This window comes from Lethenteron reissneri, chromosome 62 (genome assembly GCF_015708825.2).
Source record: "Lethenteron reissneri isolate LAM-NWPU_2019-01 chromosome 62, ASM1570882v1, whole genome shotgun sequence".
NCBI classification, from domain to species: domain Eukaryota; kingdom Metazoa; phylum Chordata; class Hyperoartia; order Petromyzontiformes; family Petromyzontidae; genus Lethenteron; species Lethenteron reissneri.
Genome location: NC_083840.1, coordinates 570976 through 583720, shown reverse-complemented (window position 1 = coordinate 583720; position 12745 = coordinate 570976). Strand labels below are relative to the sequence as shown.

At 47.3% G+C, this 12745-nt stretch overlaps 1 protein-coding gene across 3 annotated transcripts in view; it reads left to right on the top strand.

The window, feature by feature from the left end:
- The window catches only part of LOC133358597 (solute carrier family 2, facilitated glucose transporter member 5-like), a 65777-nt gene that overhangs the window by 19758 nt on the left and 33274 nt on the right, over positions 1 to 12745 (top strand). For all 3 annotated transcript variants that reach the window (XM_061576965.1, XM_061576967.1, XM_061576966.1), the window contains one exon: positions 5918 to 6047. In XM_061576965.1, the coding sequence (XP_061432949.1) occupies positions 5918 to 6047 (130 nt within the window). The remainder of the gene's footprint in view (positions 1 to 5917; positions 6048 to 12745) is intronic.

Below are 12745 nucleotides of genomic sequence, written 5' to 3'. Positions count from 1 at the left end.
AGGCATCCATATGAGTGGCTTTCCTGTAGACAAAATTGATCATTGAACCACCAGGTCTCCTTTTAATTAGGACATCCAAAAAGGGTAGCTTGCCATCTTTTTCGACTTCCATGGTGAATCTGATGGCTGGGTGTATGGAATTGATGTGGTCGAGAAATTGTTCTAGAGCAGGCCGGCCATGTGGCCAGATGACAAAAGTGTCATCTACGTACCTCTTCCATAAGGTCGGGTGTAGAGTGGCAGTCTGGATGGCGTCAGTCTCAAATTTCTCCATGAAAATGTTGGCTACAACCGGAGATAGGGGGGAGTCCATTGGGGTGCCCTCAGTTTGCTTGTAGAAAGTTCTATTCCAGGTGAAGTATGTATTAGTTAAGCAGTGTCTCACCAGGGGGGGTACCCCAGTATTCAGTCCTTGATTAACCAAGTCTTCAATGATTGCGATGGTGTCAGACACAGGAACCTTGGCGAACAAGGAAACCACATCAAAACTGACAAGCAAGTCGTCTGGGGACAGGGAAATCCCCTTGATTGTCGATACCAGGTCAGTAGAGTTTAGTACCGCAGAGGTGGTTTTTCCAGTGAAAGGCCGTAGGATTTCAGACAAAAAACGAGCCAGTTTGTAGGTGGGGGAGTTGATAGTAGAGACAATGGGACGAAGAGGTGTATCTTCTTTATGTATCTTTGGCAAGCCGTACACTCTTGGTGGCCTCATTGCAGAAGGTTTCAACGAGAACTGTTTGGTGTGATCAATTAATGCGGTTGAAGCAGAAATGATTTTGTTGGTTTTGGAGACGAGGCTGTTGATGGGGTCTCTTTTTATTTTTGTATAGCTGCCATCGTTAAGTAGTTCCTGAATCTTGTTGTTGTATTCTATGTTGTCCATGATGGCAGTGGCATTGCCTTTGTCAAAGCTTCCGTCTTCAGGTGGAACCGTCACAGCCACGACAGCTGTATCATTTACTTGATACAGCTGTCGTGGCTGTGACGGTTCTACCTGAAGACGGAAGCTTGTGTTGCCTCCGAAACGTCGTGATTTTTTTTTATTTTACTTTTATTAATTTTAATGTTTTACCTACGTGACTTTACCGAAAAAACCTAAGAATTTGAATCCTTGCAGTCACGAAAGCTTCAAATCTAGAATTTATGTAGATAGGTTCAAAGAAATATAGCAAAAACTATGACGTTTCGGTCGCAACACAAGCGGTCATCATCAGGAAAAGGAGCTTCTAAAGCAAACTGTTTATAAAGGTTTAAAATGGGCGTAGCCCAAATGTCAGCAGCGTGGGAACTTGGAAATTTGATTATCTTTGCATTTAGCTGAGATTGAGGCAGCTGAAGAGGCTGTCATGTTATCTACATGTTCCCAATCAGATGTAGAGATGTCAATGTAATGGCGATCGGTATTACCTTAGTGTTGCGGCATCTCTTTAGAAATGTGAGTGACTCGATCAGATGAGCCTTAAAAAATTGAATAGTTGTGTAGAAACCCTCCCCGTAGAGGCGGTTAAATCTTGACTTAAAGCTTTCGTGACTGCAGGAATTAATATTCTTTGGGTCTGTGTTGTAGGCGCATGACAAGTCCACAAAGTCTGTGCCGGTCTTCAATTTTTTATGGAATCCAGCTTCGATGTGTGTCCGAAGGCCCAAAACTTTTGTCACAGCAGCTGCATCCAGGCCAGAATCCCTTGTTCTTCAGGGATCACTGACTCGATAAGGCTGATTCTCTGGAGGATGATGCATTTCAGGAGTTTATAGGTCTTGCCCAGGAGTGATATCAGCCTATAGCTTCCCAGGTCGTCGGTTGGCTATTGCCAGTAACCTCTTTGTATACCAATTTAGCTATCGTTAGGGTTAGTTTTAGCCTTTCGCGGGTATAGTGTAACCAGAAGTACTGTATCATTGGCTGATACCATGGTGCAGGGCAGGCCCGGCGATGGACGCGAGGCAGTGGCACCTCAACCTTTGCCGTGCAAGCATCTTGCAGATAAAGACCCCCAATATAGCCTATTAACAGACTTCTTGGTTCTTTCGGTAAAGTCACGTAGAAGGGAAATAATAAAAATAAAAATAAAATTCTCACGACGTTTTGATTGCAACACAAGCAATCATCATCAGGTGTGAAAACCACAACAATAATTTTTTTGAAAAAAGTGGCGTTTATTTTAACGTTAGCACCACGGGCAGCGACTAGCGGTTGTTCAGACGGACGCTTGTGTTGCAATCGAAACGTCGTGAGAATTGTATTTTTATTATTGTATTATTTCCCTTCTATGTGACTTTACAAAAAAAAACAATAATATGAATCCCTGAAGTCACGTAAGCTTTAAAGCGAAATATATTAACAGACTTTTGGGACCATTGCTGTTATCGAGCACCTATGAAGGCCACTACAGCACACCAGGTCCTCATTTGAGGCTGCGTCGACCTATGGGAGGCCCAAAACCGATTCAGACAATCATCACTGGGGTTTGGCGTGAGCGGGAATCAAACTCGGGTTTCGGGATTCGTAGCACAGTGCGCTAACCGTAGCACTACCGGTCCCCACTCGCATACATAAAAACACAAAGATCCCCCATATAGCCTTAACAGACTTGGGGTAAGTGCTGTTAGCGAGCACCTATAAAGGCTGGCATAGCACACGAGCGGGTGGGTGGCCAACACCATGCCTGGCCACCTTTGTCTCCCTAGTGGCGATGTTTACACATTGCACCAGGTACTCATTTGAGGTTGAGTCGACCTAGGGAAGGCCCAGGACGGGGTCAAATAATCGTCACTGGTGTTAACCGTGAGCGAAAATCGAGCCCAGGTCACCATGCTCATAACGCAGCGCACTAACCGCTACACTACCGCTCCTCACAACTCGCATTATTATATAATGAGCGACTTCCGAGACACGTATTCTCACACTGGGCACAACACAGGCCGATACATATATATACGTCTCCTCTCACTGGGCACAACACTGGGTAATATAAAATACGTCTCTACTTTAGCTACGCACAGCCGACCTCTCTACATAGTCCCATCGCCTACATCCAACCATACAGCTGACTGACTAGCGTGCCGATGACGGCGATGGGAGTAGCGACGCAGCCAGGACCTGGTACCCTGCAACAACCCTGAACCTTCGGTTCCATCCCCCTTATATACCTCTCGGCATGGTTCGGCCCCTCCTATGGCCACGCCCCCTTCCAATACCTTCGAGCAGGTTCCCGGAGCTTCGCGACTAACCTCACCTTTTACCTTTAACCCAGATACGCCCCCTTCTGATTAAATCTTGGCTTAAAGCTTTCGTGACTGCAGGAATTCATATTATTTGGATTTTTCGGTAAAGTCACGGAGATAGAATCAAAGAAAATAACGAAATATTATGACGTTTTGATCGCAACACAAGCGTTCGTCATCAGAAAGAAAAAAGAGGGGGAAAACTGCTGAGGCAGACTGCTTTAAATATTTTATATGGGTGTAGCCCAAGGGTTATAAACGAAGTGAGCAGGACTAGTGTTAATGTGAGAAATTAGCTTACTAATGTAATATCGGAGGGCGACGTTCATGACCAGGGCGCGGAGGTGGCTATGTTAATGTGAGAGATTAGCATGTTAATGGAAGATCGCAGAGCAGCAACGTCGAGCTCGGCGAGCGAGGTGGCTGTGTTAGTGCGGGAAATTGTACCTGTTAATGTAGAATCAGAGAGCCGAAAATATCAACTAACATCGGAAGGTGGTAGGATGGGAACATCACAGCCAGTTATGACAAACTGGTTGATAGCGTTATTCCAATGATTACTCAGTTTATGCCCATCTTCTCAAATGAAGGTGTCTGTGTTTGTATATGTGGATGGCTTCATGAACAAATCTTTGTTGATAGCCAGTGGGTTTGCAAAGTACCTTCGTCATAGAGAAATCAATTCCGTGTGAGCCCACCGCATTAAAACAATGATCAGCCATGGCCGAGGTATTGGTCCTACAGTGTTTCAGATCTGCCTTATGTTCACAAACACGGTTCGAGACATATCGCTTAGTTTCCCCAATGTAACTTCTGCAGCAGACACAGCTTAGTTTGTATACGACAGGGTATTGCGTGTCAGGGATCGCATCCTTCACAGATGGGATCAGATCACGAATTGTATGTACTGTGTTAAATCGAACCTGGATCGTATGTTTGCTCATGATTTTGGATATCTTTTTGGTGACCCCTGCTATGTATGGCAAGGGTGATGGTGTGGATTTGGTCCTCAGATGGCTCTTTCCCAACTGTTGGGGTGATAGCTTTACAAATTGTGCAGTCTGATATGAGAGGCTATAGCACGTGGAGGTATCTTCAATCAGCACGGCGGGCCCATCATTATTTAACCAAGTCTCTGTTAAAAATATGCTATCTAGCTTACGTTCCGTAATGAGGTCATTATGACGAGTGATTTATTGCTGAGTGAACAGACATTGAATAGTGCCAATTCATTTTTATAGGGCTACTCAGGCTCTGCGAGGGAGCGACATTTAGTGGAACATAGATTCGATTACTTACATTAACACCACCACCACAAGATAGTTCATACTGTCCGTGTCTTCTATTGCTGGCTATGTGTGTTACCGGACGGATTTGTATAGGAGTAGCATTGGCATAATGTAGAGGGGAAAGGTAACGTATAGACTTCTGATCAATGCCTCTGTATGACGTGTTGAATGGCGTATATTAGACCAGAAGGATTTGATCCAGTTTCCAGTATTTTCAGACCGGGAGTAATTTCCACCAAAACCCCTATGAATGTACTTATGGCGCCACAGTAAATCATAATTATGCAATATGTCCAAGTCCAATACTTTTTTGCAAATGTTATGTTTAAGTGAAAGCATACCGGAGTGAGTGTACCTCAGCATTTTAGTCCATTGGGGCAAATAGAGTGGATGTCGACCAGATGTCCAACAAAGCTGACAACAAAGAGCAGGCCTGGCTGTTAGTGCGCTGTCCAAGTGGACAGTCAAATTAGCGGTCACAACAGCTCGCAGCAGCAATCACCACAGACTGGAGGTTGCAGGAGCCCACAAACTAGGAGCAGGTCAATTTGAGATGGCAGCAGGCCACAGACTAGGATCAGGCAGCTTAGGTGTGCTGAACAGCTGGCCCTTGTGCCAGCCGCTTTCACGGCACTTTCCAAGAACGTAAACCGCGTGATATTCAAGGGTCTCCTGCACTGTAGGGACAGCTCTGACTCCACTATTCACTTGGCCGTCCAGTGTTTTCTGAGCTGCATTGGCTTCCGGTTACTGAACGACTACATTATAAGGTCGCATTACACAAAGTGCTTGCCACAAATGAACCATAATACCTTGTTGATATTGTCAAGGAACATAAACCATCACGCAAATTCCGGTCATCCTCACAGCGGCTTTTGGCAAGCCATCGAACAAAGATGGTCACTGCATCGCGCCCTTTTGTGGCTGTCTGAAATGCTCTTCCTTCCCATATTAGAAAGATAGTGGAGCTATGTACTTTTAAAACTAGATTGAAAACTAATTTCTGTAAAACAACTTTTTGTGTTTAGTTTGTTGTCCTTCCCCGCACCTCCGATTAACACTGTTGGCTACGTACAGTGCCAACCAATATAAGCTCATGCCCCCACCCCCCAATTCTATAACCTTATCTACTTACACGTGTAGATTCGAACCTCTCAGCCAATCCCGTAGTACTGTGAGGAGCCAATGGGAGGTTTCCTATAAAATTCTAACGGCTGGATGTACTTGAGCCAAGTTTACTGTTTTGATTGTGAGGATTTTCTTCGACATCCTCTAAAGCGTATGCTATTATGCATGCCAATTGCTGCTTTTACTGATGCTATTACTGCGACAAATAACTTTTTCTGTTACTAATGCTATTGCTGCTATTCATGATGTTGTTGCTGCTGATGTGGGTTATCCAGGAGTGGGCCTGAGCCTGCAGCCCATGTACCTGAGCGAGTGCGCCCCACAGCACCAGAGAGGAGCCCTCGCTATGAGCACATCCATCTTCCTCACCCTGGGCATCTTCTGCGGGCAGATAGTCGGGCTACGGTGAGGACCGAGTGCCTGTTTCTATACAGTGTGGAAAGCGGTAGTATAGTGGTTAACGCTTTTATCTATAAACCCAGCACCCTGATTTTCCTTTCCCGCACGGGGGTTGCAAGCCGACTCATTGATGTGCAAAGCGTAGAATGATCTGGGAGACTCATTGAGTGTACAGTACGTGTGTAATGGTTCGATAGAGGCGCACACACTCTCGTAGGGAGGCAACACTATTTATTAACACACCTGTAATTACACTACACATAGGGTGGTGACCACCGACTTAACCTCGCTAACACTCGACACTCGGGTAACAACTGGCGTGGCCAAGCCAGGAGGGCTACTGCTTGGCCACGCTGACTTGAGGCGTCTCTTCACTCTTCATGAGGCGTCTTCATCCTGGACCCGAGCAGCCCCGCACCAAGTGCGGAGGCCGCTTATATGCGCCTCGGCGTGGCCAGGCCACACCCAGACCACGCCCCCCTTCTCGAACCCTCGAGAAAGCTCTGCTTCTGGCCACACGACCCCCAAGGTCCCCCTGGGGCCCCCACATTGATTCGGTCACGTGTCCGGCTGGGTTCACACAGAGTGCCACGGCCTGACACAACCCCCGTGGCACTGATCGACAGCCTCCACACTCCCCGACCTGGCCGTGACGTCATTCCTATTTCCCCAAAGTAGTGACGTCATGTGTGTGTACAGACTCAACACGGTAGTGACGTAATAAGTCACTACACGTGTATGTGGCATGTGTGAGTATATGCTATGTGTTTGTGTACACTGTAAGTGTGTTGTAAGTGCCTTGTGTCCACATTTCTGAGGTGGATGGTCATTAAACGAGATTGTACTTCACAGCAGACACGTAGTAGTGATAGCTGGAATCCAGTATGCAGGACTAAATTAATTTCCCAAACATATTTAGAGTACAACTATACGCAATAAAATAAAGACTAACAACATAATAAACTAAAAGTGTAAAGGAGGACTCCACTGTGGCAATGCATACTCGAGGCTTTAGACACACGAGAGCTCACCCACCTCTGTTTCCTCCCTCTCGATGCCTTATATACCCATCCCAAGCTTTGATCGAACCTTCTCAACCGATGTTTAGCTATTAAACAATCAAACTCTCAATCTTCCAACCATCTCTAACTGAGCCTCCGTGTGTGCTTAGATTTTCAAGGCTTTGAACCCTTAAAACCATTCCATCAATCAATGTATCCCACTCACGGCCCACCAGTCTGGTATGCGTTTGCAGCTGGCCAATAATGCGAGTTGAAGCTTGCATTTGGACGTGGCAGCAATTACAGCTTGATGACAGTTGACCAATAGTATACAAATGCATGCCAATTAGAACGGTGCAGCTGTCGGTTTATGCTATATGTGACAGTGGTTATAGTTAATTATTAAGATGCGTGCACAGCGACCCTTAAGTACAAAGTTAACGTGTGTGTGCTTCTTTGTCGTAACTTAGGTCGGCATGACCCTATCTTGCTGTGCTTCTGTTTTTAATATAACTAAATTGTTATGTCTTTGTGCCCACTTTTCATAAAATGTTCCATTCCACTCACTCAACTCTGGTAAGTGCCAATGCAGATCACAACCTGCACACTAAAGCTATAGCTAACGCTATCGGTCTTTTTCAGTCCCGCTGCCTGCGACTGCCAGCATCTTGGTCAGCACAGCTCTCAGTCTCTCGTCCAACACCCCCATAAGCTCTACATTTCCCTATGCTCCTTTCTCACACTTATTGATTTCCCCCAGCTAATTTGAGTCATATCGGTCAGCAACCTACTTCCCTGGGTTTTTGCCACTTAAAATACCCTCCTTATATATCCCCAGAAGCCCCAACAATGTACATTTGTATCCGAGGCATTTCTTACAACTGTTTGACTCAGTCGCTCTATGCCTTCTGCCACTCTCTGCCTGTGACGTTTCTCCATTATTAGCTGCAGTTTCTCCCTAACCCGGTGGCTGAGTAACACCACAGTCTGACACTCGAACATTATCATCCCCATACTCTTTGGTTCTTTCGGTTAAGTCACGTAGGTAGAAAAATAATAGATCACGACGTTTCGATCACAACACCAGCAATCGTCATCAGGTGGGACAACCACAGCAAGAAAAAACTGCTGAAGTAGGCGAGAGATCTGCCTTGGCACGAGGTTATATAGACCACTGCAGTAGGGGGGGAGAGAGAAGGGGCGGGGGAGGAGGCGGGGCAGAAAGTGGACCCCGCAGCAGCACCCGGGTCACTGGAGTAGAGATTGGAAAGAAATGCACAGAGAGATAGAAAAACACACAGAGATTCGTAAATAACAGCTGACATGGGCAGGTAGGATGGAAGCACAGTCAGTTAAGCCTTTACCTGGTTAATAACATCCTTCCAATGATTGCTCAGTTTGTATCCATTTTCTCGGTTGAAGTTGTGTCTGTCTATATATCTGGATGGCTTCATGAACAAATCTCTGATAATAGCCGGTGGGTTTGCAGAATACCTTCGTCTTGGAAAAGTCAATTTCGTGTGAGCCCACTGCGTTAAAACAATGATCAGCAACGGCAGAGATATTGGTCCTCCCGTGTTTCAGATCTGCCTTGTGTTCGGGAATGCGGTCCGAGACATGTCGTTTCGTTTCCCCAATGTAACTGCTGCCACAGCCACAACTCAGTTTGTAGACACCCGGGTATTGCATATCAGGAATCACATCCTTTACAGATGGGATCAAATCACGGATTTTGTGTACTGTGTGGAAACGAACCTGGATCTTGTGTTTGTTTAAGATTTTGGAAATCTTTTTGGTAACCCCTGCTATGTATGGCAAAGTGATGGTTTTGGTTGGATCCTCAGATGATTGTCTCCCCATGTCTGGGGAGACAGCTTTGTGGATTGTATGGTCCGAGTATCCGTTCATCCTGAGAGCTTGGTGTACGTGCTCCTACTCTCTGGCTAGGTGATGCTGGTCGGAGATGCAATGGGCCCTATGGTGTAGTGTTTTGATGAGGGAATTCTTCTGGGCTGGATGGTGGTGGGAGTCAGGCTTTAGATAGGCATCCGTTTGGGTGGCTTTCCTGTCGATAGAGTGTCCCCAACGAGCCATCAGGTCTCTTCTCGATCAAACATCCAGGAATGGTAGCTTGCCATCCTTTTCCACTTCCATGGTGAATTTGATAGATGGGTGTATGGAATTGATGTGGTTGAGAAATTGGTTCAGTGCTGGCAGGCCATGTGGCCAGATGACGAACGTGTCATCTACGTATCTCTTCCACAAGGAAGGACATAGGGTGAATGTCTGGATGGCATCTGTCTCAAATTTCTCCATGAAAACATTCGCTACCACTGGCGATAAGGGAGAACCCATTGGGGTACCCTCATTTTGTTTGTAGAATATACCATTCCAGGTGCTGTGGTTGTTCCACCTGATGACGATTGCTTGTGTTGCGATCAAAACGTCGTGATCTATAATTTTTCTACCTACGTGACTTCACCGAAAGAACCAAAGAGTATTAATTTCTCCTTTACGTTCAGTCGGACACAGAAAGCAAATCACATTTTTCCTATATAAACATAATCCTACCTATATTTGTGAATTCTACTTTCGCGCATGTTTTCAAGAACCTAACCCTCCCGAATGTCGAGACCTTACTGTACGGGTTTTGTTTTGTATATGTGAGTATCACTGTGAGTATGTGTGTCACTGTATGAGTGTAATTATGTGGAATGTTCGAAAGCTCACTGCAGAGGAGAGGCTGCCACTCCTCTATCGGGAGCTCGCCCGGTACTGGCTGGATCTCTGTGGCTTTCAGGAGGTCTGGTGGACTGACTCTGGCGCCAGTGACCATGAGGAGTAGACAGTGGCTCTTCTTCTGAACAAAATAATTAAGGGGGTGTGGGAGCGTGGCGGTGATGTTTGGGAAGCTGTAAGCCCCAGGCTTTTGTGAGCTCACCTCCCCATCAACCGGAGGCGAGGAGTGGTGGTCGTGGTTACGTATGCCCCCCACCGAAGACGAACATCCGTGGAGGGATGCAGGCAGAGCCGATGAGTCGGATGCCTTCTATGACCTCCTGTCACAGGTGCTGGCTAAGTGGCCACTCGGGATAGAGTCATCTTGTTGGGTGACTTCAATGCCCGAGTTGGTCATGATGCTGGCACCTGGTCTGGAATGATTGGAGGGCATGGGCCAGATCAGCTCAATAACAACGGTAGGAGGCTGTTAGATTTTAGTGCAGCCCATGGGCTTGTAATTACCAACACGTTCTTCCGGCAATGGCGCATCCACACAACATCATAGATGCATGTCGAGTCCAAGCAAGAACATCTGCTGGACTACATAGTGACTGACCGCGGATGCGATCCCATGTCCTTGACACCAGGACCTACCGTTGAGCTGATCTGCCCTCTGACCATCGGCTAGTCATCTGTAAGATGCGCCTGCCATTCTTCCACTCCGGTGGTGGGTGTACACCCAGGACCCCATTCCAACCTAAAGTGACCTGGTCTCAGTTTGCTGATGAAAGTTGCAAGCGAGAATTTCATAATCGCTTGCGGCTGGGGTTGGCATCGTCCCCCACTCCTCCTGATGTCGAGGGTAAATGGGCGAGGTTTAGGACTGTGACTCGTGCAGCTGCAATTGCTGCGTTGGGTACGCGGTCCAGCCCTCCCCAGACACCCTGGCTGACAGAGGAGGTGTTCAGGCTGGCTGATAAAAAGCGACAGGCCCACTCTCATCGGCTACAGCATCCCATGTCAGAGAATGAGGAGGCTTACCGCAGCCTTCGCTCGGAGGTTTGGAGAGCCATTAGGCGCTGCAAGGATGGGTGGTGGTGGCGGGTTGCTGAGGAGATGGAGTCTGCCTCGGTGGCCCCGGATCACAAATCACTATTTAACTCCATTAAAAGTAACCTGCAGCGCCACACCTATTACCATCATTAGGGGAAAAAACGGTGATCCAATCTCCGACCCCCAGGTACAGGTTTGCAGATTTGCTGAGCATTTCTGTGAGGTCCTGGGGGAGGAGAAATCCCTCAGCCAGGAAAACATCGTGGCACAAAGTGGGGATGACCCTGCTGAGGCTGCGGTGCCTCAAATATTGGAAGAAGTCACCCCCTGTCAGTGGCTGGCTGAGGTGCCATCTGTTGAGGAAGTACTGAAGTCTGAGACCAGGAAAGGCACCGGGCAGAGATGATCGCCCAAGCGAAATGCTGAGAGAGGGTGGCGTTTGTGCACAGACTGCCCTATATGACATCATAACAATAGTCTGGACCACTGGATGGGTTCTGCAGGATTTGAAGGATGTCTGGTGGTCCCCCTCTTTAAGAAGGGGGACCGCATAGACTGTAACAACTACATGGGCATCTCACTCCTTAGTGTGCCGGGAAAGGTCCTGGCAAGGATTATTCAACATCGCCTTGCTAGGCACGCTGAGGAGAGGCTTGTGGAGCCCCAATGCGGTTTCAGAAAAGGGCGGTCCTGCACAGATGCCATATTTTCTGTCTGTCTGCTACAGCAGAGGTGTAGGAAATTCCAACAAGACCTACATCTCTGCTTTATTGACCTGGTCAAGGCCTATGATACCATCACTATGCCTGGGTTGTAGGTTCTCCTTCGTGCTTTTGGAGTCCCTGACTCTCTGATCACAATCATTAAGGACCTTCATGATGGTGAGCAGGCCCAGGTAAAGCAACGTGGCCGGGAGTCCGAGCCATTCTCTATTCATCTTGGAGTGCGGCAGGGGTATCATCTGGTTCTGACATTAACACATTTTTTACCACTTCGTTCGAGGTTACCACGGCTGTTTCAAAGAAATCTCCATCTGGCACAGATACAATGGGAGACTGACTGATGCCTAGTGCAGTCGAGAAATATCTCTCTATTGGTCAACCATGTTATTTATGCTGATGATCTGGTGATTGCTGCTCACTCAGAGAAGGAATTGGATGTGCTGTTGGAGCATGCTGGTCCGGTCCTCCTCTGGCAACCTAAAAAAACTTTAAAGATTACAAAACAACCTAGCACGCGTCGTCATTGGCTGCACTCATCCCCGTTTCGACTCACTTGCCTGTCTCCTTGCCCTCCACTGGCTACCCATTGCCAGCAGAGTCACATAAAGATTGCCTGCCTCTGCCACCATGCCTTCACAACTGCCTGTCCCCCGTACCTCTCTTCATTATTGACGACTTGCAGCACAGCACACGAAAGATGCCTTAGCAGTGCGACTCACGACCTCCTCTTGATACCAAGATCCAGGATGGTCACGTCTATGCGCCGCTTCTCGATGGCAGTCTGAAACGCAATCCCTCTGGACATTCGCAGCATCACCTCAATCGTCTCCTTCAAGAGACACTTAAAAACTCACCTCTACAACCATGCTTTCGAGTAACTCTGAGCTTGGCTCCATGCCTCTGATTTGCGGCCATTACGTCCGCAAATTTGCGCGCATTCTGAATTGCATTATTATTATCATCAGCCCCTCCAAAACTAAGCACCTGCCTGGGTATTTTGTGTCATCAAACACTCCACCCCTTCAACTCCCTATTGGCGGGGCAGTTATGGAGAGAGTGGAGAAGTTTCCATCCATACCTGGGCAGTGTGCTCATGACCAGCTCCGGTTTAACAGCAGAGGTCTCACTCCATATCAGTGAAGTGGCATTGTCTTTTCATTGGCAGTGTAACGCTGTGTGGAAGCTACCTGGTCTGTTGCTCCACAAG